Source organism: Ostrinia furnacalis, unplaced genomic scaffold, assembly GCF_004193835.3.
Source record: "Ostrinia furnacalis isolate ACB-3 unplaced genomic scaffold, ASM419383v2 OfSCF0313, whole genome shotgun sequence".
NCBI classification, from domain to species: domain Eukaryota; kingdom Metazoa; phylum Arthropoda; class Insecta; order Lepidoptera; family Crambidae; genus Ostrinia; species Ostrinia furnacalis.
Window position 1 is genome coordinate 280,562 of NW_021130552.1, and position 23,242 is coordinate 303,803.

The 23,242-nt window shown below is 37.7% G+C and overlaps 1 protein-coding gene across 1 annotated transcript; it reads right to left on the minus strand.

Moving 5' to 3' along the window:
* Window positions 1–641: 641 nt before the first annotated feature.
* Window positions 642–21,744, minus strand: ArfGAP1 (ADP-ribosylation factor GTPase-activating protein 1; the record flags this gene model as incomplete). The annotated part of the gene is made up of 4 exons (XM_028313596.1): window positions 642–1,863; window positions 6,546–6,716; window positions 7,772–7,905; window positions 21,580–21,744. Coding segments are annotated over 3 exons (462 nt in total), but the record flags the coding sequence as incomplete, so codon positions are not given.
* Window positions 21,745–23,242: the final 1,498 nt, after the last annotated feature.

Below are 23,242 nucleotides of genomic sequence, written 5' to 3' on the forward strand. Positions count from 1 at the left end.
CGCGTAATTATATTGCTGTCGCGACTGTGCGACTGGCACCCGCAGTGAGTGTGCGAGCGTGATAGACCGGGCTTTAGTTGCTCATAAGATAGGCCCCTTTATTGATATTTATTGTCCGCGGTGCATAATCTTTTCTTAAAGGTTTTAAACCTTTGTTTGTCACCTGTCATCCGCTTTGCAATGGAGGGAAGTCGAACCTTAATTTCGAACTCCTCCTATGTTCTTCTGATTAATTTTGTTGCGGGTCCAATGACAGTTTAACTTTCCCCCTGGACAAACTTGACTTTCATTGGTTGGGTTTTTGTGGCGGTCAAGCTGTAGATCCTGGCTACACAGGAGTTGCAGTGGTGGGAACGAGAGGTGGGCCCAACCCAACTATAAGTTGGTGGTCTGCGCCTAGTCTTACCGGACGACCTTTTGAGATTACTTACAAGTTACAACTACGCTGCGCCCCAAACAATTATATTACCATATAACTAAATTGTAGAATTCGCGTATAAATAAACATATTTGATGCCTGTAGCTCCAGGCTAGCCATTCGATGTGTTTTAATTATTCAACATGCAATTGTGGCAAACTAATAACTTTTTTCTGAAGATGTTAGGGACAAGTTGGTATAAGTTTCTACTTTTCAACTGAATTCGAATCGCCATCACGAAACCGATATCAGTATAATATAGCAGTCAATGCAGTCGACAGGGTTCGAATTAGCGACCTCTCGAACCGGCACTCACTTTGAGCTGTGTCGCATATTTATAAAATACATAAAACTACTCCATATTTGTCAAATAATGTGGTTTTTAAATTTCGGGATGTTTATAGGCACCTTGATCGTGCACTACAAACTTTATTCACTTTCGAATATTGGTTTTATGGATCCATTTCTAATTTTCAACTAAGTATGATCAGAACCAATTGGGTAAATAAGAACTTATCCATCACATCCAGTAACCTCCATTAGCTGATAAACTTAAACAAGTCCTAGCTGCGACAGATACGAGGCTTTATTTAATTAAATCAATTCGTGAACCTAATAAACTCCACAATTATAAACTCCTAGTGTAAAATATACTATACTTTGAAAAAGCAGAATATAAATTAATTATAATTTGTCCAAAATAGAGTTTTATACTTAACGATCGATAGGTTACTTTTATCAACATATATCTCATAAAATAATGTTCTTTTTGATTACAATAATAATGAGCGCACCTCTAAAAAATGGACAGATTTTTACATACAAGTAAAACTGCTTTCGAGCTTACAATAGAGTGGGATAAACATTAAACTATTTAAAAATGGCCACCATGTAGCCCATCATTGCAACTTAAGTCCAAATTAAAAAGAAATCGTATTTCATAACGCAATTTCTAAAATAGCCTGGCCGACCGTTACACACATCAGCTACTAACATTTACGGTGAGATAAAACTGTTATTAATATGCATCTACTGACATCAAACTTGCTGAATATTGGCTACGTGATATAACGTAAGCAGCATTGCAATACTACTTACTCGACGAATCGACTTACACCATACAAATCTTATTTTAAAACTGCTTATTATTAGATGAAAGAGAATATCGGCCAGGCTACGTGATCGTTAAATCCGCACGGTACTCAAAACCATATAAATGTTATGCAAGAAATATTGGTTCTAATAAAAATATCTCAATAAAATCGAATTTAGTAAGTCAGAATTAATTTGCAGAACAAAATGATTGAATTGCAAACTTTACTATAAAATGCAGATGTACCGTGCAGATTTGAAAGTAAATAGGATATACAAAGAATTAAACATTAGGTAATTGTCCGAAGCGTGTGAAGTCATTCCATGAAGTTTGATCGGTCAGCGTAGTTCATCTGTAAGCAACATAATACTAATTTAGTATTTGATCATTTTTATGTATACCTATAACTAGCTATAGTTACGCGGCTGCGCCCGCGTCACATCTCTCGATGAATGAACACATGCGTTGATAGCCGTCGTGTTTCACTCACGCTCCTTGTTCCCATACATATCATATTTATTACCTTAAGAGTATGCGCACACCGTTAATTTTTAGTTGGCCGATAGTTGTGCCCGATTTTAAATTGTATGAAGAATCGGCCAAATCGAATCGGCATAGTGTGCGCACTCCCATACATGCCCATACTGATCAACTGCCCGACTAAACTATCGGCCGACGAAAAATCAACGGTGTGCGCCTACTCTAAAATGACAATGAGCCTACTGCTGGTGCACCGAAGAGTGGACCTTTAGCTTTTCTCTTCTGCACTCCGATCAGTTTTCTTCTAGATCAATGAAGTCAAAATATATTTTTATTACATTATCAAAATACTTATGATAAATTTTTGGTCAAATATTAGAACAAGGAACAAGGAGGAACAGATAGCTCGTATAGCCGTTGGCCGTTAGGGCAGAAAAGTTTCGTAGAACTACGGATCGGAAATCGCAATAGGCCTCTCCACTCGGTTGACCGACGATCTAGTGAAGGTCGCGGGAAGCATCTGAAAGCGTGCAGCACAGTACCGGACTTTGTGAAAATCCTTGGGGCAGGCTTCTATCACGGAGAAGACTATTCGCTGGNGTGAAAAATGTTTACAATGATCAAATGTCGGAAATCACGAAATAAACACTTACGCGTGGAATCTTATGTCACTTCCAGGACACCACGTACTACCGCAACCACGCACTACAAAATTTTGCACCAATTCTTGTGATAAAACAATGATTATTTCCTGTAAACAATCTCAAACGAAATTAACTGCTTAATAAACAAAATAGTAAACAACCGCCATGATGGGCCGGATTGGGCCGATGTTGCCCAGGAATTGGGATTGTTTCGCCANTACTATACAACGCGGTAGTACAAAAATGAGTCACAGTAGTTGTTGTGCACAGATGTTTGCCGTATGATGAGAGCGTGAATTATTGAACTCTGCCCTTGTTTTGTTCTTAATTCTTCTACATCTCGGACTTGTCCAGCCAATATCAACAACTTTCCTTTAAAAACGGTTTGTGGTTGGAATTTGATATTGTAACACTCACAAACCCGGTCTTCAAAGCAATACTCATTTCGATCTGAAAACGATATTTAATTTATTACTAGCGATACAGGAACATTTAAATATGTTTACTTTTATAAAATGAAACCATTAAAGTAGCTTTTTCTTTTTGTTTTATTGTAAAACTACAACTATAAATGAAGTAAACAAACCCTGACACAATCAAAATTAAACACACTTTTCGGACTTACCTCATTTGATTTGAATGACCAAAATGATTTCAAAACCTTTTTTCCACCCAAATCGTGGTATTACAACAATTTATTAGTCGAAAATAGGGTAAACCACCCAATCATTGGCACTCTACCAATTTATTGGCATGCTCCAGTTTTTTAAGAAAATTAAGGTTTTTTGTAGCCAAATCTTATATTTTTTAGTAGAAATTGTACAGTAATATCATTTATTACTCAACTGGCTACACACGTTTTTAATTTTTTCAAACATCGCGTCTCATCAACCATTTGTTTGACAAACCGCGACCTGTGCGATAAAAACAATCGAAATATTCGTTTTTTACTAAGGTAAGAGCTATCATAATCATTTAAAAAAATGCAAATCTATTTTGTTGTCCCTATACATAATCATTTTGTCTTATTATTGAATATATTAACTGCCTTTTTAAAACATTATTTTATAATTTAACCGCCAACTTTTAATTATTTGTGGTGTGCCAACGTTTGGTATGCGTAAAATATGTTTATCCATTTTATTGGCACACATGCCAATAAAAGGGTATTTAAAATAATTTGAGTTTATTAAAAATTATACCTTCTTTGTCTCAAAATTGAGTTTAAATTGCATTTAAAATATTTTTTAACGTTTTGGATACACCAATCCAAATTTTGGCCCACTGCCAATTATATAAAATCCATTTATTGGCACGGGTGTCAAACATTGGTTAAAAAGGTGCCAATAAAAAATATTATCTTTTCAGCCACTTTTAAAGCCTTTCAAAGTCTTATTCCACTAATCCCCGTTGACAATCCCCGTCAACGGGGATTAGTGAACTTTTTGTTCATTAATTCCCGTTAACGCCAATCGAGTTTACGATGGGGATTAATGAACTAAAAAGTTAATTAATCCCCAGTACGTTAAAAATAAAATACTCATGTAAGAATCAGGTACCTTCTATTTATTACTGGATAAGAACTCACTTATTATTTTTATTATCAAATTAAATTAAATTTAAGACTGATTACAATACTTAAAAAAATTAACACTTACCTGATTAACCAAAAGCACTATGGATATTGAATCGTTATTCCCCATTCATCATTTAAAAGAAGATGGAAACGATTACATACAAATTTGGGCCAAGATGTAACAAGATAAAAATGGTGTAAATTAATAGTTTTGTAATCAGGCTTAAAAAATTAATTTCATTATAAAAATAATAATTAGCGGGGATTAATGAATAAAAAGTTCACTAATCCCCGGGATTAGTGGAATAAGGCTTTGAAAAAGGTACCACGGTCTACTATACAATTCAGATTGAAACATACTTTTGGTACTTTCTGTTTGTAATGTGTGTTTCTGTTATGCAAATAAACGTTTTATCTATCTATCTATCTATCTAAACATCCCGATCATCGCTCTAAGCCCGGTCCGTTTACAATTTTAACTGACGAGGACTAGCAGCTTTTTGTTGACTGGATAAAATAAAAATCAGTAGCAAAAAAGTATTTCCGAAGAGAAAAGAAGATTTGATAAAAGTGTTTATGGAAAGTTTAAAACCATATTTAAATATAAGCGTTTGAACTGATATGGTATGTTCCTATACAAATAAATGTTACTTTTCTTATAACAAAGGATTTTATTTTGTTTATTTCTATCATGAATCTCTTTAAAACCTCTACATAAGACCTAGCAGCTATTTTTCAGTCTTGCGAGAACAGTGCCAATAATAGGTAATTATCACTGCCAATAAAAGGTTTGCAGAATTAAAAATAACACCTGTAACGCCCCTGGGTCTGCGGGTGTCTATGGGTGACGGTAATCATTTACCAACAGGTGATCCGTTTGCTCGTTTGCCTCCTGTCACATTAAAAAAAAATTAAGTTAAAGTGGTATTGAATTGTTCTATAGAGCTTATTAAAAATTTGGATACTGATTACAAAATTAGCCATTTTCGGAGTCGGTGTCGGTGTCCTACCTTTTGGTGATGCGTTTTGAGTTGGTTTTAATTTTAAGTGAATTTAATCTATTTCATGCCTTTAGCAGACTATAGGTACCCAGTAGACCTTGTTGTTGCCACTGAAGGTGCATAGGTACTCAGTACATTGATACCATATTTTTCATGTTAAGTGCAAATAAACTTCCCTAAATTACCAAACCATGCAACGTACCTATATTATTAAAAAGTTTCGCAGATAAAAACTGAAATCCTCTTATAAGGTGATGAATTTTAGGAGCATGTCATGAAACCAAAATTATTAGCATACAAGAGCTTGTTTTAAAAAAAAAAACTTTTTATTTATGATGGGGAATTTACTGCGGCGTAGTAGCAGAGATTTTCCGTTTGTAGATCGTAATAATTTCGAAGAATAGGGATGTTTCGTGGATAAAGCAAGAAAATAACAAGAGTTTGAATAAGTCCGAAAAAAAAACTCTAAATGTATTTTTCACTTTTTTAAACTTATGAAAATTTAAAGAGATGAAGCGCACCAAAGTTCAGAAGATGAGGCACATGACGTCAAGGCATGCTTAAAAATGTGGCGATTTGTGTCTTCACGCTGAATTTCATCGCATCATTATCTTCGTAGTTACTTGTNGTAGAACATGTTAAGTCTTATGTTCTACTCACAGATCACAGAAACTAAAGAGAGATGTGAAAAGGGGGCGGGGCCGGTGTCGCAGCAATATGCCCAAAAACAGAACACATTGCTCGCGACAGCTATGATGACAGCGACGTCATAATGTAAACAGTTTACATTGCTTGCGTAGTACTAAAGATTATTCGAATGTTGAGTACTGATACCGCAGTGGATAATGAGCACATTTTTTGATTACTTTGTGTGAATTTCTAATGCGACACTAAGTTTCGAACTCGGCGCATTAGTTGGCATCTCTCTATATCTCTATAGTTCTTTTATAGACCATGATACATTCTAAGTGGTTGCTATTTTCGCGCGAGTCTGGATTGTTGCTATAGTCTAGATCAGGGGTGGCCAAAAATACTACATGATTGTGTACTAAACTATGCTGTTTCATTTAAGATTTAAAGAAGTATGTAAGTGGTAGATCACCCATCACCCAGATGGGTTTTGTTAGTAAACAGTCGATCTTATGTCTAATCAAGTTGGCCACCCCTGGTCTAGATGGATAGACCTGCCTGCTCAGTTGTTCAGCCAGTCCCAGGAGTCGTCGTCGGGCTTCTTCTTGATGGTGAGGCTCTTGATGTCGGGCGGCGGCTGGAGATGCCAACTTGACATAGACCGCGCGAGTCTAGGTTGTTGCTATAGTCTAGATGGACAGACCTGCCTGCTCAGTTGTTCAGCCAGTCCCAGGAGTCGTCGTCGGGCTTCTTCTTAATGGTGATGCTCTTGATGTCGGGCGGCGGGCTGGAGATTCCGACCTGCGACAGGTCGCGGGAATCCAGGTTGTTACGGGTGGTCACCGACTCCTTCCACGGCTGGCTTTGTTCGTTCCTGGAATTGAGAAGCATTTATATCAGAAAGTATTTGGGTTAGTACTATTCAACAGCATTTCTACTTCTTCGTCGCTAATCCGTCCGTGGTGCATAATCTTTTCTTAAAGGTTTTAAACCTTTTTTTTTGTCACCTGTCATCCGCTTTGCAATGGAGGGAAGTCGAACCTTAATTTCGAACTCCTCCTATGTTCTTCTGATTAATTTCGTTGCGGGTCCAATGACAGTTTAACTTTCCCCCGGGACAAACTTGACCTTCATTGGTTGGGTTTTTGTGGCGGTCAAGCTGTAGATCCTGGCTACACAGGAGTTGCAGCGGCGGGAACGAGAGGTGGGAATAGTACCGTTCTTCGTCGCTACACCATCATGTACACTCCTGTAGTGAACCTTTAGCAGGGTACTCATCTAGCCGTGTAGCATGTAATGTATCAGATACTGTATCAAGTGAGTACATAGACACGAGCCCGCTGCTCGCTGCTCGCGCGTAGTTCGCAGGGAGATCGCAGCGACCCGCCGAGTGGCGGTATCACTGCGAGCACAAAGGCGGCTCGCAGTAGGATCCAGGAGCTCGCAGCTAGATACGCGATGACCGTGGACGAGCCGTACTCACTTGAAGGTTGGATACGTTACATGCTACGTTACTTGCTACATGACAGGTGAGTACTGCCTTTGAGTCACGCCACTCGCTCTTACAAATTACAGACTTAATGTGGAATCACCTGGATGCTGGCAGCGCAGGGCCGTTGTGGAAATCCTTGGAGGCTTTTCAATCTAGCAGTGGACATCACGTTTGGTTGAATGGGTGATAAGGAAGGTTGTAAGAAGAAAGGAATCCGATCGCGTGGCAGGTCACCTATGCGCTGGACCGACCAAGTGAAATCAGCAGTGGGAGACGGCGATGTGACTGCACCAGACAGTCTGCCAATAGAGAGAGATGGAGGGAGATCGTGCGGAGAGTTTTATCCGCCTCTACAACTGATGTGATGTGAACAACGCCTCAAAGTGACCACGACCGCTCTGCCAAGATCGTAAAGAAGAAGAAGAAAGTGAGGGTACCATTGAGAGTAGGGCTCCGAGGTGGAGCTCTTCATGGCTCCGTAGCTCTGCGGCTGGTGCTGTGCGCTCGAGTTGCTGGCGCGGCGCAGCTCACTGGCACCTCCCAGGGAGCTCCAGCCTCCGCGGTTGTTCACCTGGAATTAGTATATTAAACGGCTTTAGGAATTACTAGTATACGACTTAAAGCGCTGGTAGGGCAAAAAAAGAATGAGACATGTATATGCTCCTTAAGAGCATTGGACGATTTGTAAGTACTAATTTAATTAGCCTATACAAATAAAGATAATTTTGATTTTTAAAGAACTGATCATTTCCACAGACGTAAGTACGTTACGATCTGAAAACCAATCACTGTATTTGGTTACAGCGCAGGAACTTCTTTAAACATTGCATCAAGTCAGTATCATCAGGTTTTTATAATACTTTTAAATGCCACAACGTGTTGCTTGGTATGCTGTGGTAAGATCTAAAAGATTTTTTCCAAACAGGGTCAGTTTTCGGGAGCTCGCAGTTACTCTTTGTTGGTTTCTTGTAAGCTATGGAAGGCACAGCGTTACTTAACCAAATGAGTTTGCTTTACGCTCCATGCTGGATCCTTACTGCTGTGAAGTATGTAGACCGGGACCTTCTCTTCGAAGATAAGTCGTGGTGAATTTGGGGCAAAGAGGAAACTTCGAATACTGAGGCTGTTGGCTGTCATCCTAAGGAATCACTATTAGCCCTCACCGTGGCACTTGAATTATTAAGAACATAAAAGCCTCCGTCATTCTGGAGAAGACTGCCTCATTACACCCTCCCTGAATTGCTCCATGAAAAAACACAAAAGGACTTCCAAATTCACACAGTGTTTCCATTTTAATTATTATTACAAAATCAATAATGCCTTTGCAATTTCACTGCAGCAGGTACATTTTATCAGTGCAGTTTACGCATGACTACTGAAAAGCATCGCTCTTGAAACTGAAACAGAACTGGAACAGCGCCATCTCATTGCATTCAACTGCACCAAAGCGCACAGGTGGTGCTTTAAATTTTGAAAGTTGCTATTAACAGCAAGTCCAGACGCATTTAGTACCAGTACAAAGCAAGTGAAGGCGCTAGGCTACCACTTTTAGTTGAAGCGCTCTGAATGTTTAATAGTTTTCGCAGTTTTCAATTAGTTAGAAACAACAACAAAAGGCGAAGTTGAAGTTTGCTGCAAGATTTAATATGATGAAAACGGTCTATGATTCAATTTGCCACCTTTCAATGAGCACGTATCTATTTGGGAATTTGTTTATCCGGTTTTTAACTTAAATTCTTTTCAGCTTTCATTTCTACAACTAATTACTCAGCAAAACTAACGGATCAAAATAATTATTGGCTTAACAAACGTTTGCTGACACTGTCATTGCATTAGTGCTGATCTGAATTAGGGACCAAATGCTTATTGAAGTGATCAGCGGCGTATTGATCACGGTCGTATTCGCAAACATCACTATGAAGTCTCATAGTGCGCATGAACGCACAGGGTGGCATATGAAACAATAACAAAGCTCTATTCAACGCTGTGCGTTCCATTTTCTGCTTCACTTATGCAAGCATCGTTGGTGGACACGGGTGTCAGTGTCGGCGTAAGAGGATCGCTGAATTATGATCTTAATAGCAATTGTTATATAAAACATTACATAAAACATACTAGCGGCCGCCCGCGACTTCGTACGCGTGGATCCCGTTTTACTCCAGTGGTTTGGGGTGTGCGTTGATAGATCACTATGTCAGTCAGTCACCTTTGAGTTATATATATATTTAGATTATGTTAATATTCGTGTAGTAATGAACGACGACTAAGAGCGGTTACTAAGATTGACAAACAAAGATTTTTACAACTTCGCTCTTGCAATCGAAAATTGTGTTAGAAGTAATTTGAAGTGAAGCACGAAAAACGGAGGTTATTTACATAATATGTCAATGTATTATACTTATCTTAGCAAAACCTTTGATTACGAGATTCAGAATTCAATGAAAAAGAACTTTGAAAAACATTTTTTATCAAAAGGTTCACATAAACTTCCAATAAGTTATTCTTCGTTCCACTCCATCATCGTACAGACAAGTTCCATCACAGATTCTATTGCATTGTTATCTGACTAGGGTTGCCAGGTGTCCGGCTTTAGCCGGACATGTTTGGCTTTTTACGGTCTTGTCCGGCCAAATATTGTGTCCGGCTTTTTATTTGGCTGCCGCGCCAGGTGAAAGTCGAGCCACAGAATAATATGAAGGGCACGTATCAGGATATTCAGGATGTTGGTTAGCAACTGATGATGATAGTACTCACTCACTCACACTAATTGCAATTCACATGTCCTGCCAAATGAAGCAAAGAGTCCGGCTTTTGTGATTTTGGACCTGGCAACCCTACATCTGACTAACCATTATTATGTAAAATTTCAATCGGCTCCGGAAAGCGGAGAATTCCCACTTGAAAGATTTGAATTAGCCACAGGCTGACATCGGCACAAGAGGAGCCAAATTAAAGCTCAAAATAAATTGTAAGTCTTCGTTAAAAAGGTTTATAGATTTTATATACATATTTTATCTAAAAATCAAGTTCAAGTAACTAAACCAACTATAGTGATTTTCGGTGTGACAAAGTTTAGAACAATTTTACCAATTCTTTTTTTTAATGTTCGTTAAAGTCCGAGGATGGTTTTTACGGCGAGAAAAATTCGAATAATATCCGGGAACTAAAGTCGCTGACATAGCCCGACGGATTAGCAAGCTGAAGTGGCAATGGGCAGGGCACATAGTACGCAGAACTAACGGCAGATGGGGCAGCAAGGTTCTGGAATGGAGGCCGCGTACCGGAAAACGCAGCGTGGGACGTCCACCTACAAGGTGGACCGAAGACATCGTAATCGATCAACGTGGAAAGCATTGGGGGAGGCCTATGTTCAGCAGTGGACGTCCTATGGCTGAAATGATGATGATGATGATGAATATCCTAAAGCTAGTACTAAATAAAGAAAATATATCCAATCGAGTTCAACGCACTAATGCGTACGGTATACATTATACTTCTTGAGATTTTCGTAATGTGTAGGTATATTTTTCGTGTACTTTTTTATAATCATGAATAGCTAATAATTTCATATTAATCCCTAAACGAGTAATACGTAAAAAAGCAAAGAAATGCAGTCTGCTGAAGTGCTCTATAATGTTAATAACAAGTTTGTTTAAGTCAGTGTTTTTCAACCGTTTTCATGACGCGACCCCCCACTAGCATGAAAAAAAATTTTTTTTTTCATGCCTTTTACAAAGATGTTGTAGGGAACGAATTCTTCAAACTATACAACATTAATGCATTTGCATAATTAGATTTCGGATAAATCTAGCTTTTAACTTCTCTGGTTTTTTTACTGAGGTAGTTTTTACGACCTCTCGCGACCCCCCAGGGGGTCGCGACCCACACGTTTATAAACACTGATTTAAGTTCTAACAGAAGTAAAACAGTTAACGAGGATCGAGCGGCTTACTTTGCTGTACAAGGGAAAAATACAGCGGAACTTTATTATGCACTAGTTAAATGTTAGCGATTTCCACTTATTGTAGTAGAAACGGAAAATATAACATACTCAGCGGGAATTCTTTGAAGTTGCAACGCTGTTGATTACACTGTTTTAAAACAGTTAAGGCGATTAGTGTCCTCAATCCGCGCCAAATGGGCATTTTGTAAAGCCTACTCCTCTTTTACTGCTGGATAGAAATAGTTGAAAAAAATATATGTTATACAACAGTTCAAGGACTACATTTGTGACGTTTGAATTTTCGCTACGTCTCTTTGTTTTGGATTAAAAAAATAAATACGGGACATCGATTTTTTACTTAAATTCCCTACTCCTCCAAAACGGCTATGTTAATTTAAAAGATTTTTGCACGAATAGATTGGGAATTCTTTAATCTTTAAATGACACGTTGCGTTTTTCAATCGAACATTACTTTCATTCATAAATTTTACTTTTGATAAATTCCGAACGTTTTGCTGTTGAGGGGGCCTTCGCGGGGTGCGGGCGGCAGTCGGCCGCTGGCCTTCAGACGGGGAGGTTGTGTCACTCGCTGCAAACTGACATTAGCGATCAAAATGAATTTTTTCTTTGGCTAACTAATTCAGCTTGCAAGATTCCACCCGAACAAACATTTATGTAATTACCTACATACATCATAAATTGCAAGCTAAATAAAAGCTTGTAATAAAGTCGGGTTTGTTCAAATTTCGAGAACAACTGACTGAACCGACAAAAGCATTAGAAAATTTACGAAAAATAAAATAAAATTTTATCCCGTACAAAATGTTCATGGATTTTGTTATTTTTATTAAATACCTTTACGCCTGAGTTAAATGACACCGACATCAAGGTTCATGAATTTAAGTTTAAAATAATAGGCAGTAATGTATGAAGAAAGAGCTTCTATTCTGTATCTACCTATTCCCGTGTATTTTTGATCGGTGTCAAATCGGAGTTTTTGGTGCGGGGTACGCGGGTGTTGCTCGCGGCGTGAAGGTCAAACGCCCAAGGTCATTGAGGACTCTAATCGCCTTAACAGACTATTTAACTGTTTCTTTATTGTTTTGTTAGTGCAGCTGTTTGTTAAATTGTTTCGAATACTTAAATACATTTGTAGGTAATAGTGTTTTTAGAACAAACGGTCTGCGAAAAACATTGTCGTTCGCTGAATTAAATAGGGTCATGTCGCCTGTTTGCATCCATCGCAATGTCCACATCCTAATGGTTTATTCTTTTAAAAATTGTGAAAAATAACCATCCTTAACGCCACCGAAAGCCTTCTATGAATGTCTGGAACACACTGGTTATGACAGGATGCTAATAAGTTAATACAAAAATATATTGGAACTTGTAAAAGTGCTTTTTAAAGGTCTTTTCTTTTTTTCTTTCTTTTTTCAGCCAAATGACGTCCACTGCTGGACAAAGGCCTCCCCCAAGGTTTTCCACAATGAACGGTCCTGCGCTGCCCGCATCCAGGCTCTTCCCGCGACCTTTACCAGATCGTCGGTCCACCTAGTAGGAGGCCTGCCCACGCTACGTCTTCCAGCCCGTGGTCGCCACTCGAGAACTTTCCTGCCCCAACGGCCATCGTCTCTACGAGCTATGTGCCCCGCCCACTGCCACTTGATTTTAGCACTTCTGCGAGCTAAAGGTCTACTTACAGATAATAAATTATTATTACCAATTTATAAGTATGTATTTTCCACTCTTTAATTTATCGTTTGGATCTACTAGGTGGACACAAACAGGCGTTGTGACCCTAAGACCTAAAGTCGGAGTGGTAAAACAGTCGGTTTTAATTCGCTAGCCTAACTTACGTTGAAGCACTACCCGCAGTTGGTAGTGAGCTCGTGGAACTTCACTAACGCGATTTGAGAACTGACTGCGAACGTTTAACGCGAACCGCGGGTATTCCCAAATACTGACAGGGTTGTCACGTCGCAAATAATCAATTGACAAGAACTAAATAGTGTTAGTTTAGTACTACTTTTATACTCGTACTCAACGTCATTGTCTATCTATCTATGTTATTATAATACAGGTTCCATTTCCACCGAAAAACATGTATTGTTGAATTAAATAAATTCAATGATTTCAATAAAGGATGGCCTCAATCCAGGAGCTATTATACTGCAAACTTCATTCGTCGTAATTCCTGGTCAAAAGTAAAGTATTGATTGATCAATGCTAAAAAACATTACTTTTTAAATTAGTCATCCAACAAAATTACCAAAAACTTATGGATGGTATTGTATTGCAAATGCACTAGTCTTGTTTGTACGTTGAAATTAATAAGCTTAATTATCTGCAAATAATCGCAGTTGATCTACTAGGCTTATAAATAGCCAATATGGCATCAAGCACTATCGTGAGCGTTCTCAATAGACAAACGCCATAATATAAGAGTAAATACAAAAGAGTAGGTCATCTGCATAGAAACGCCCGAGCGCGGTTTGTATGCGGCGCGCACGCACACACTGACATTTAGCGTGGATTAGCGGTAAGTTGCCCCGAATTTTGTCAGTGTGTGCGTGCGCGCCGCATACGTATTGGCGCGCGCTCACATACAAACCGCGCTCGGTGTGTTTCTATGAAGATGCTACTCATTTGTATTTAATCTGATAATATTCTAATAACCCACGCAATCAGGTATCGACGCAATTACTTAATGCCCATCAACATCTCGGGACTAGCGCCTGATACTATTAATAGCGCTAATGAAGCTATTCTGATTGTTGGAAAGATAGTAACTAGCTATTTCCCGTGACTTTGTGCGCATTAATTTCTAAGCACGAAATATCAAGTTCTCATTTGCTGGGCTACGAGTACTAAATGTGGCGGAGACAGGAAAACTTTTGTTTTTTATATCCGTTCGTTTCAGCCAAGTGCCATCCACAGCAGGACAAAGGCTTTTTTCACGAATTTCCACAACGATCGGTCATGTACTGCCCGCATCCAGGTGCTTCTCGCTGCTGATCGTCGGTCCACCGAGTGGGAGGTCTGCTTATACTACGTTTCCCGTTTTATTTTTGTTTATTTTAGAATCATAATAATTCAAAATATAAGTGACAGCCCTAATAACAGATTCCGTGCCGTAATTTCATATGCGAGATTTTCCAGCGCATATTGTCAAAGCTAATGGCATTCTTGTTTTGGGAGCGTTCAAGTTACGAATGTGTGTTATCTAATTATGCAGCTCATATAAAATGCGCTGTAAGCTTGTGTTTTGTTAATAATGCAATGATTTTACATAAACACATTGTTTAGTACAGGGTAGGCATTCCAACTAAAATAACCTCCGGACCCCGGTGCTCCGTCATCGCCTTGGTGGAAAAAACTTTGGGAAAACATTCAAAGCATTCAAATACCCCAATAGGGATGTTTTCTGGGTAAAAAAAGCAAGAATTTTAATTAGTCCGTCAGTTAACTTATCTTAAAATAATCGACACGTATTTTTCACTTTTTCAAACGAATGAAAATCTAAAGAGATAAAGCGCGCCAAAGTTCAAAAGAAGAGACCCGTGACGTCAATGAGTGCTTAAAAGTGTAGGACTTGGTGACGTTGCGCGGTACTTCAACGCACAATAACTTTGTAATTATTTGTTCGATTGACAATTAAAAATATACACGTGTCTAATATTTTTTGTCATTATAATGGACGCACTAAAATTTTTTTTTAGGTAAAGACTAGCCTATTCATCCCGGTACCATTTTTGTACCTAGCCTATGTGAAATTCGCAAAAGTTTAGATTCTTTGCACAACTCAAAGCAAAAGATACTAAATTCCATCCCTGTTGTTAGATAGAAATTAGCGTCAATCAATTCACCACGCGTTCCTGTTCTATGACAATTACCGGCGTTCCAGTTTTGGTTCTTCTTCTTCTTCTTTTCAGCCAAATGACGTCCACTGCTGGACAAAGGCCAGTTTTGGTTATTCCACGTGGAATTCAATAAATGGAATGGAATTAGTATTTCATAACGGGACCAAGCATGTGGAGTTCTGAACCAATATGTGGAATAACGGCCGATGCGATGATATGATAATAGGACATTATGTACTTTTGTGGTGGACGTGGCTTTTGATCGCGCTTCCTGTGTACATTTAAGGCACTTCAACCGTGCGTTCGTCAGCGATTGATCATTAATAGTTTAGCTCTATTATTATGTCTACAATGTGACTAAGCTAAAAATTTAAACGTTTGATGATACAAATATTGTTAATATACGCATCTTGTCGAAAATATGCAAGATCTTTGTCTAGCACTAAGCAGTGCCCGTTTTCAGGTTGAAAATCAATTAAAAGACTTTATTAGTATTCTAAATATCACCATTTATATTTTAAGTATAATAAAGTGCTGAAAATACAACCATACTGATATATTATGAAATCAAATGCACATCGAGCGTCAAAGCTACTTGTTGATCGGTAACTCAATTTGAACCGACGTCGCGACGTCTTTAAATCTGTTTATACCGCCAGATAGAGTATATCGATGAAATCCACAAAAAAGTAAAAGCATAGAACTACATGGAATCATTTTTATTATGCAATAATTATTTATCAATATTATACGTGACATAGCAGCATTCAATCTATAGTCACTGACTGACTCACTCACTCATCACGAAATCTCAGTAACTACAAGTGCTAGGAGTCTCACATTTTGCATGGGGGTTCCTTTTAGAACGTAGGTGCTCACTAAGACGGGATTTTGCAAAATTCAACCCGTAAGGAGTTACGAGTAAAACGGGGATTTTATTTTATTTTATTTATTATGATGTTATGCCCTGAGTTCCCAAGCAACTGCACTCAGGAGGATTTGATGAGTGCTACTGACAACGCCACTCTTGTGGCGGAGTTTTGGGCTGACACTGTGTAGGTTTGTTGTCGACACGAAAAGAAGAAGATTACGGTATACCAACAAAATTACATACAAAGTAATTGAAGGGATTGGAAGTTTCCACGCGTACGAAGTCGAGGGCGGCAGCTAGTCTCTTTATAGGTACATTTTTCTTTTAAATATTTTAAAATAAATCTCTCATAGAGCTTTCTTTTGAAATAGTGAAAGGCTTTCCGCATCGCAATTGAGCAAAATTTTAAATTAGGAGAATGCGAAATAGAAAAGTATGTGAAATGGAATGGAATTTCATTAGGATATGAAGCTATCGTTTTTGTAATTTGATATTTAATGGATAGGTATGAGATTTACAGAATTTTACGTTCCAATTAATTAGGTTTTTCCGATCCTTTGGCAAGTTTCCCCTTTCACAAAGAACATTTTTGGTATTATTAAACAAACTTATAGAATATAATAAAGAGTCTTTTTAGTAAAGAAATAAAAGTGGAAAAGTTTTGCGTATACAAAATTGGAAAATGAGATTGACAAGACTTCTTTCTATAAATAGATTTTAGGTCAAATTAATATTGATAAACCAAAGTAGTCCTGCTGTCTTATTTTAGTAAGAATATAACAATCTATACTAATATTATAAATGCGAAAGTAACTCTGTCTGTCTGTTTGTCTTGCTTTCACGCCTAAACACTGAACCGATTTTTGATGAAATTTGGCATAGAGATAGTTTGAGTCCCGGGAAAGGACATAGGATTAGTGTCCGACCGAAACAAGTTTTACGACCGAAACCGAAACCGAAAACGAATTTCGGCAACGGTGTCTATTTCGGCCGAAACCGAAACCGAAACCGAAACTTCCTTACAAGGCTCATATTTTGAGGGAAAAATAAAGAAAACGTTATTATAATCAGTCAGTCTTTATTGTTTTCTCTTTATATTGCGTTAAAATTGAACTTATAAAGTGCCTTTTTACTCTAAAAGGTATCAAATTATGTATTAAAAAAGAAAAGGAAGGATTTATAGTCTAGATTTTTTTTAATTACTCGCAATATTCAGGACATCTACATAACCCGTCCCATGGTCAAGTCTTTTACCTTAATAATTTCTCAAAATAAGATTGGTAGTACGTAAGTTAGTATCTACTGTACTTGCCACTGGATACTTTGGTGATAAATACTAAAATGAACTTTGAAACTCTGAATCCATAATATTATCACCATGAAATGCACTATAGTCATTACTAACTACTTAACTAAATTGTTTGTTTACGTATAGCATTTGCGAACCAAAAAAAAATTATAGGTTAGATTAAACTTGATTATACTTTTATCAGTCATATTTTTTTTTATGTTTACCTACACCCGCTCTTATGTTAATAACGACATAAAACGATATAAAACTTACCAAATTCAAAATAAATCACTCGAAAACTCGCCACAACAACAAAACAAAACTAACAGCAAACAAACAAGCGAGCGAATCACGACATTGGCTCTGATCGGATTCATTCACTAATTCAACGCGCCGAACATGACCGATAACAGCGCGGAAACTCCCGAATGCACATTCGGTTTCGGTCGTAGTTTCGGCAAGTTTGCCGCCGAAAACGAAACTAAACCGAAACTCGTGTTTTTACCGAAACTCAACCGAAAACGAAACCGAAACCGAACATCCGGTCGGACACTACATAGGATAGTTTTTATCCCGGTTTTTGAAACAGGGACGCGCGCGTTAAAGTTTTTCTGTGACAGACAAAATTCCACGCGGGCGAAGCCGCGGGCGGATAGCTAGTAAGTTTGATATGCCAAAGCATATCAAAGAAAAAGGATCTTTCACGCGTCAACACAAATGTAATACATACATTTATGAGTGCACAATAACATCACAATTTCGAATTTCACGCGATACATTTGGAAGTATTTGACACGTTAATAAATAATTATAATAAGTAGGTATTTATGATAAAATAACAACATGCCCTTCAGACATTTCATAACTAATAGTAATAAGTAATAATACTAACGCCCGTATTCACAAACATTACTATGACGTCTCACAGTGCGCGTGGACGCACAGGGTAACACACGAACCAATGACAGAGCTCTTTCAACGCTTCGATTTGCTGCTTCACTTAAGCAAGCATCGTTTGTGAACAGACGTAAATCAATGGCACGTCTTAAATATAATACAGGGTGGAATATTTCATATCAAAAATAAAGGAATGTTTTCTTTGAGTTAAATTTTCTATCTACAGTTTCAAGAGTACTTTCCCTTCAGGTGGCATTTCAAAATTCCACCATGTATACCTACCTTTAAAATTAGTCTATAATTCGTTCCAGTACTACCGATTGTGTGAAGCAGTTTCATTCACGATCTGTTATTCGTGTTTCATCCCTTGCTATACAAATAAAGATTAGAGATAATAAAAGTGACCCGTGTCTTACTTTCACGTGACCATTGAATCGAGGACCGGTCAGTCGTTATCTGGTCAAAAAACCTTTGCTGATTCAAAAAAACATTAAAAGACTTGTTGATATCGGTATCAGATTAAAACCTTTTGTAGGTATCCAGTTGGTATTCACCCTAAGACACTCAGTGACCGTCTGTTGAAACTTGATTCATGGGAAAGTTCGGTGCTCAAGTTCGATCTCAAAGCCGGCTTTCTTGCAAACTAGCAGGGATGTTATGGATATCCGTAACCGTAACCGAAACTTTCGGATATCCGAAATAAAAAAATATCCGAAACCGTAACCGATTAAAAAGTTTCGGATAGTTTCGGATGTAGGCAGTTTAAATTGTTTTTTGTATATATTATATGTAAAGGCATAACAGCCTGATTTACCTTTATAATGCCATCTAGTATCAATTTTTATTTTTTTATTACTTTTTATACGATGTAAAGTGTGCGGTTATGAATGAACCGTGTTGGACAACTATTGCAAATTGCATTCTAAAGCACAGATATACGGATATCTGTAACCGTAACCGAAACCGATATAATATTATTCCTATATCCGTAACCGTATCCATAACCGAAACTACATAAATATCCATTACTATATCCCTAAAAACTAGTTAGGTCTCTGTGGGAAGAAAAACCCGATCTTAATAATGAATCCACTCTCCCTTCGGTTGTAAAGGTGCAAGGTGCAAGGTGCGGGTGCCAATTTCGCATCTCTGCGATTTTCGAAATTCGCACACGATACTGTCAGATGTGAACTTGCGAACACTTTATTCAAGTGCGTTTTAAAATGTGATATTGAATGGACTTTTAATGTGTATTCTTGCTTTTGTCTCCTCAACAAAGTGATGATAATTTCGACATTAACTGTTATAGGATTTCATGAAATATTTTTTACCCATTTAGTTTTAAGTAAGTAAGTTACTATAATGTTTTATGTAATAAGTAGACTGGTAATACCATTAGCTACTAATTACATAATAATTTTAATTGGTATTGATTGTTCATAGCCGGATGAACGTGACTTTTAAAAAACAAATTACGAGCATTTACTCTGCATCGGTCTTTATGACGATTTTAACCTCTTATCATAAACTAGTTTCTTTGTAACTTCACATTAACAAACTTATAAAGAGCGCAGAGATTAGTTCCATCGCGCTATCGATCAAAGTTATCATAATTAACTTTTTTTAAAAAATATAACCGACTTCAAATGCGTGACACTAAAAAAAAACTAAAAATTAAAAAAAATGATAATACCTATTCAACAAAAAAATAATCGTTCAAATTGGTTCATAATCGGAGGAGATATTGCGTATAAAAAAGTTCATCCCCAATTTTGCACCCTTGGGGGTGAAATATTTTCTTCAAATTCGCATGAAACCATCCTTTTGATAATACCTATTCAATAAAAAAATTATCGTTCAAATTGGTTTATAATCGGCGGAGATTTTTTTTTTTTTTTTATCCACAACGAGGAAGCTCTTGGCCTGTATCTCACCTGATGGTAAGTGACGATCAGGCCGAAGGTGGAAGCGAGCTTCACCCGGAATCCTCAACCACGGAGGAACTGGCTATCTTACCTCTAACTGCCGGACGGAACACAACAATGCTGTTAACATTGTTGTTATGGCGACAGACTTAGGTAAGATGGTGGTAGCTAGCCAGGCGGACTTAGAACAAGCCCTACCACCAACCAAACCGAACAGAAAAATCTGGCCCCACTGGGAATCGAACCCGGGACCTCTGCGTCTGAAGCAGGTGGTCTAACCACTAGACCACAGAGGCGGTTATATATTAGATATTGCGTATAAAAAAGTTCATCCCAAATTTTCCACCCTTGGGGGTTGTTTTTTTATTATTAAATTTAAATGGGACCACCCTTGAGGTATTACCTATACGCCGAAAAAAAAATTGTTCAAATCGGTTCATAATTGACGGAGTTATCGCGTAACAAACATAGAAAAAAAAAACATACGGGTCGAATTGAGAACCTCCTCCTTTTTTAAACTGTTGCCTTGAAAAATCTGGAAAAATTCATGATATTAGTGCTTTTTATGAACTTTCAAGAAAAACTATAGCGGTTAAGATAGATCAGTTAGTTTAAGAGTAATAGTCGTTTTACTCATGTATTATAAAATTTCTTAACCAGCAAAAATTCCTAAGAAGAATGCTTGCTTGCTTCTTAAATATAAAAATTCCTAAGAAGAAAATGCTTGCTTGCTTCTTAAATATATTGTCGTAACGAAGACAACTACGGAACCCTACACTGCGCGTGGCACGACACGCACTTGGCCAATTTTTTGTGACGTAATATCAGCCTGATTCAGCCGTCAACTTGGTAGATGAGACCCCGAAAGCTGGGATTGTGTGCAGTCATGTGTTTATGATATTATTACCGTGCATGTGTTCCGCAGTTACGTCATAACTCGTGATTTGCTTTTGAGCTGGTGAAGTGGTTACAAACGTTTTCGAATACTTTTTCCATGGAGGCAATTAACAGCTAATTTAAAGGCGTGACGTTAATATTTCTGTCTTAAGGCTTTCATATTGTGAATTTGTCAGTTAGAGAATACTTACAAATCCTTGAGAATTTCTCGTGATGTCGCGAACATTATCTCAAGGCTGAAAAAGGGCTAATCTATACTAATATTATAAATGCGAAAGAAACTCTGTCTGTCGGTCTGTCTGTCCGTCTGTCTGTCTCTTTTTCACGCCTAAACCACTGAACCGATTTAGCATAGAGATAGTTTGAGTCCCGGGAAAGGACATAGGGTAGTTTTTATTCCGGTTTTTGAAACAGGGACGCGCGCGATAAAGTTTTTCTGAGACAGACAAAATTCCACGCGGGCGAAGCCGCGGGCGGAAAGCTAGTTAGCTATAAAGGAGACGTAACACTCCTTCATTGCCTTGGAAAATGAATGCCTGTAATGGAGAATAAGACACTTACCTTCTCAGTCACAGTGGAGGCCATCTCTGACACTTTCTGAGTGGCGATCTCTCCGTAGCGCACTGCGTTCTCGGTGGCCGACTTAGCCACCTTGGTGACGGATGAAGTGAAAATGGACCAGCCCTGGAAAAAAGGGTTAAAGTTTGAATTATTTGGCTTCAATAACTATTGGGTTTATTCCAAAAAGTTAAGCCATGTTTCATTCATTAGGCAATATTGCTTGATAAACTGTTTATGACTAGTGTGAAACAAGTTTACCATAGATACAGGTTTCTGAAACTTGGCCGTCCACACTTGCTCTCCACTCATTGCGGGGAGCACGGCAACATGTATATAAACAATGTTTCATCACCTATGTTTATGAACTGTTTACAGAGATGATGAAACATTGTTTATGAACAGTTTAAAAACAGTGTTTATCAACAAATGTTGCCTAATGAATACATGGCTTTAAACACCCGATGAACACTTGTTTACATTGTCATTAAATGTGGCATTGTAAACCAATGTTTAACGTGTGATTAACTTTTTTTGTAATAAGGGCCTTTATGATCTTTAAAGAACTTAAAAAAGGAGGTTCTCAATTACGTTGTATTTTTTTAACAAGGTCTACTAAAATGCAAGAAATAAACGGAGTTGAACAAAATAAAAAACGTAGTAAACGAAGTCAAATAAGATAAGATCAAAACCCTGTATGATTTATTTAAAACACTTTTCTAAATCTAGAAATAAGTTCTAGGTAAAGACAACCATTTTTCCTTTGCACAATGTCATTACGATCGTCTAGGGGTAATATCGGAAATCGAATGGGAAGTGTGTCGCCGCTCAGTCGACCTGAAAGACAGTCGGATGTTGTCGCTCGTCATTGCACCTTGCCTGCGTGTAAGCCTCAATACCATGTTATTGCAGCGTATATTGATAATTAACTTTAAAAAAAAATAAAACCGACTTCAAATGCGTGAACACAAAAAAAAACTAAAAATTAAAAATATTGCGTACAAAAAAGTTCATCCCCAATTTTCCACCCTTGGGGGTGAAACATTTTCTTCAAATTCGCATGAAACCACCCTTTTGATAATACCTATTCAACAAAAAAATAATCGTTCAAATTGATTTATAATCGGCGGAGATATTGCGTATAAAAAAGTTCATCCCCAATTTTCCACCCTTGGGGGTTGTTTTTTCTATTATTAAATTTAAATGGGACCACCCTTGAGGTATTACCTATACGCCGAAAAAAGATTTGTTCAAATCGGTTCATAATTGGCGGAGTTATCGCGTAACAAACATAGAAAAAAAAACATACGGGTCGAATTGAGAACCTCCTCCTTTTTTGAAGTCGGTTGAAAATAGAGTAAAATTCTCCGTGCAAGTTTTCATAACCCGATATTGCATTGTTGCTGCGTCTCCTTGAACTCTCAGACCTTTTCTATGACAATATTGCTTGTTATGTGATATGACAAAATTCAGCTCGGAGATTAAAGTGGATTTTAAAATTGCAATGACTTGTAGTGTTTCCATATATTCCTTGCCTCTTCAGCTAAGCTTAGATGTTTAATTAGCAAAAATTTAATCACAAATGTTAAAAAATGTTTTAATGTTAGAAAATGTTTAGTATCGTTAGTTAACAAATTATAACAAAATTAAACATGTGTCTGTGGCA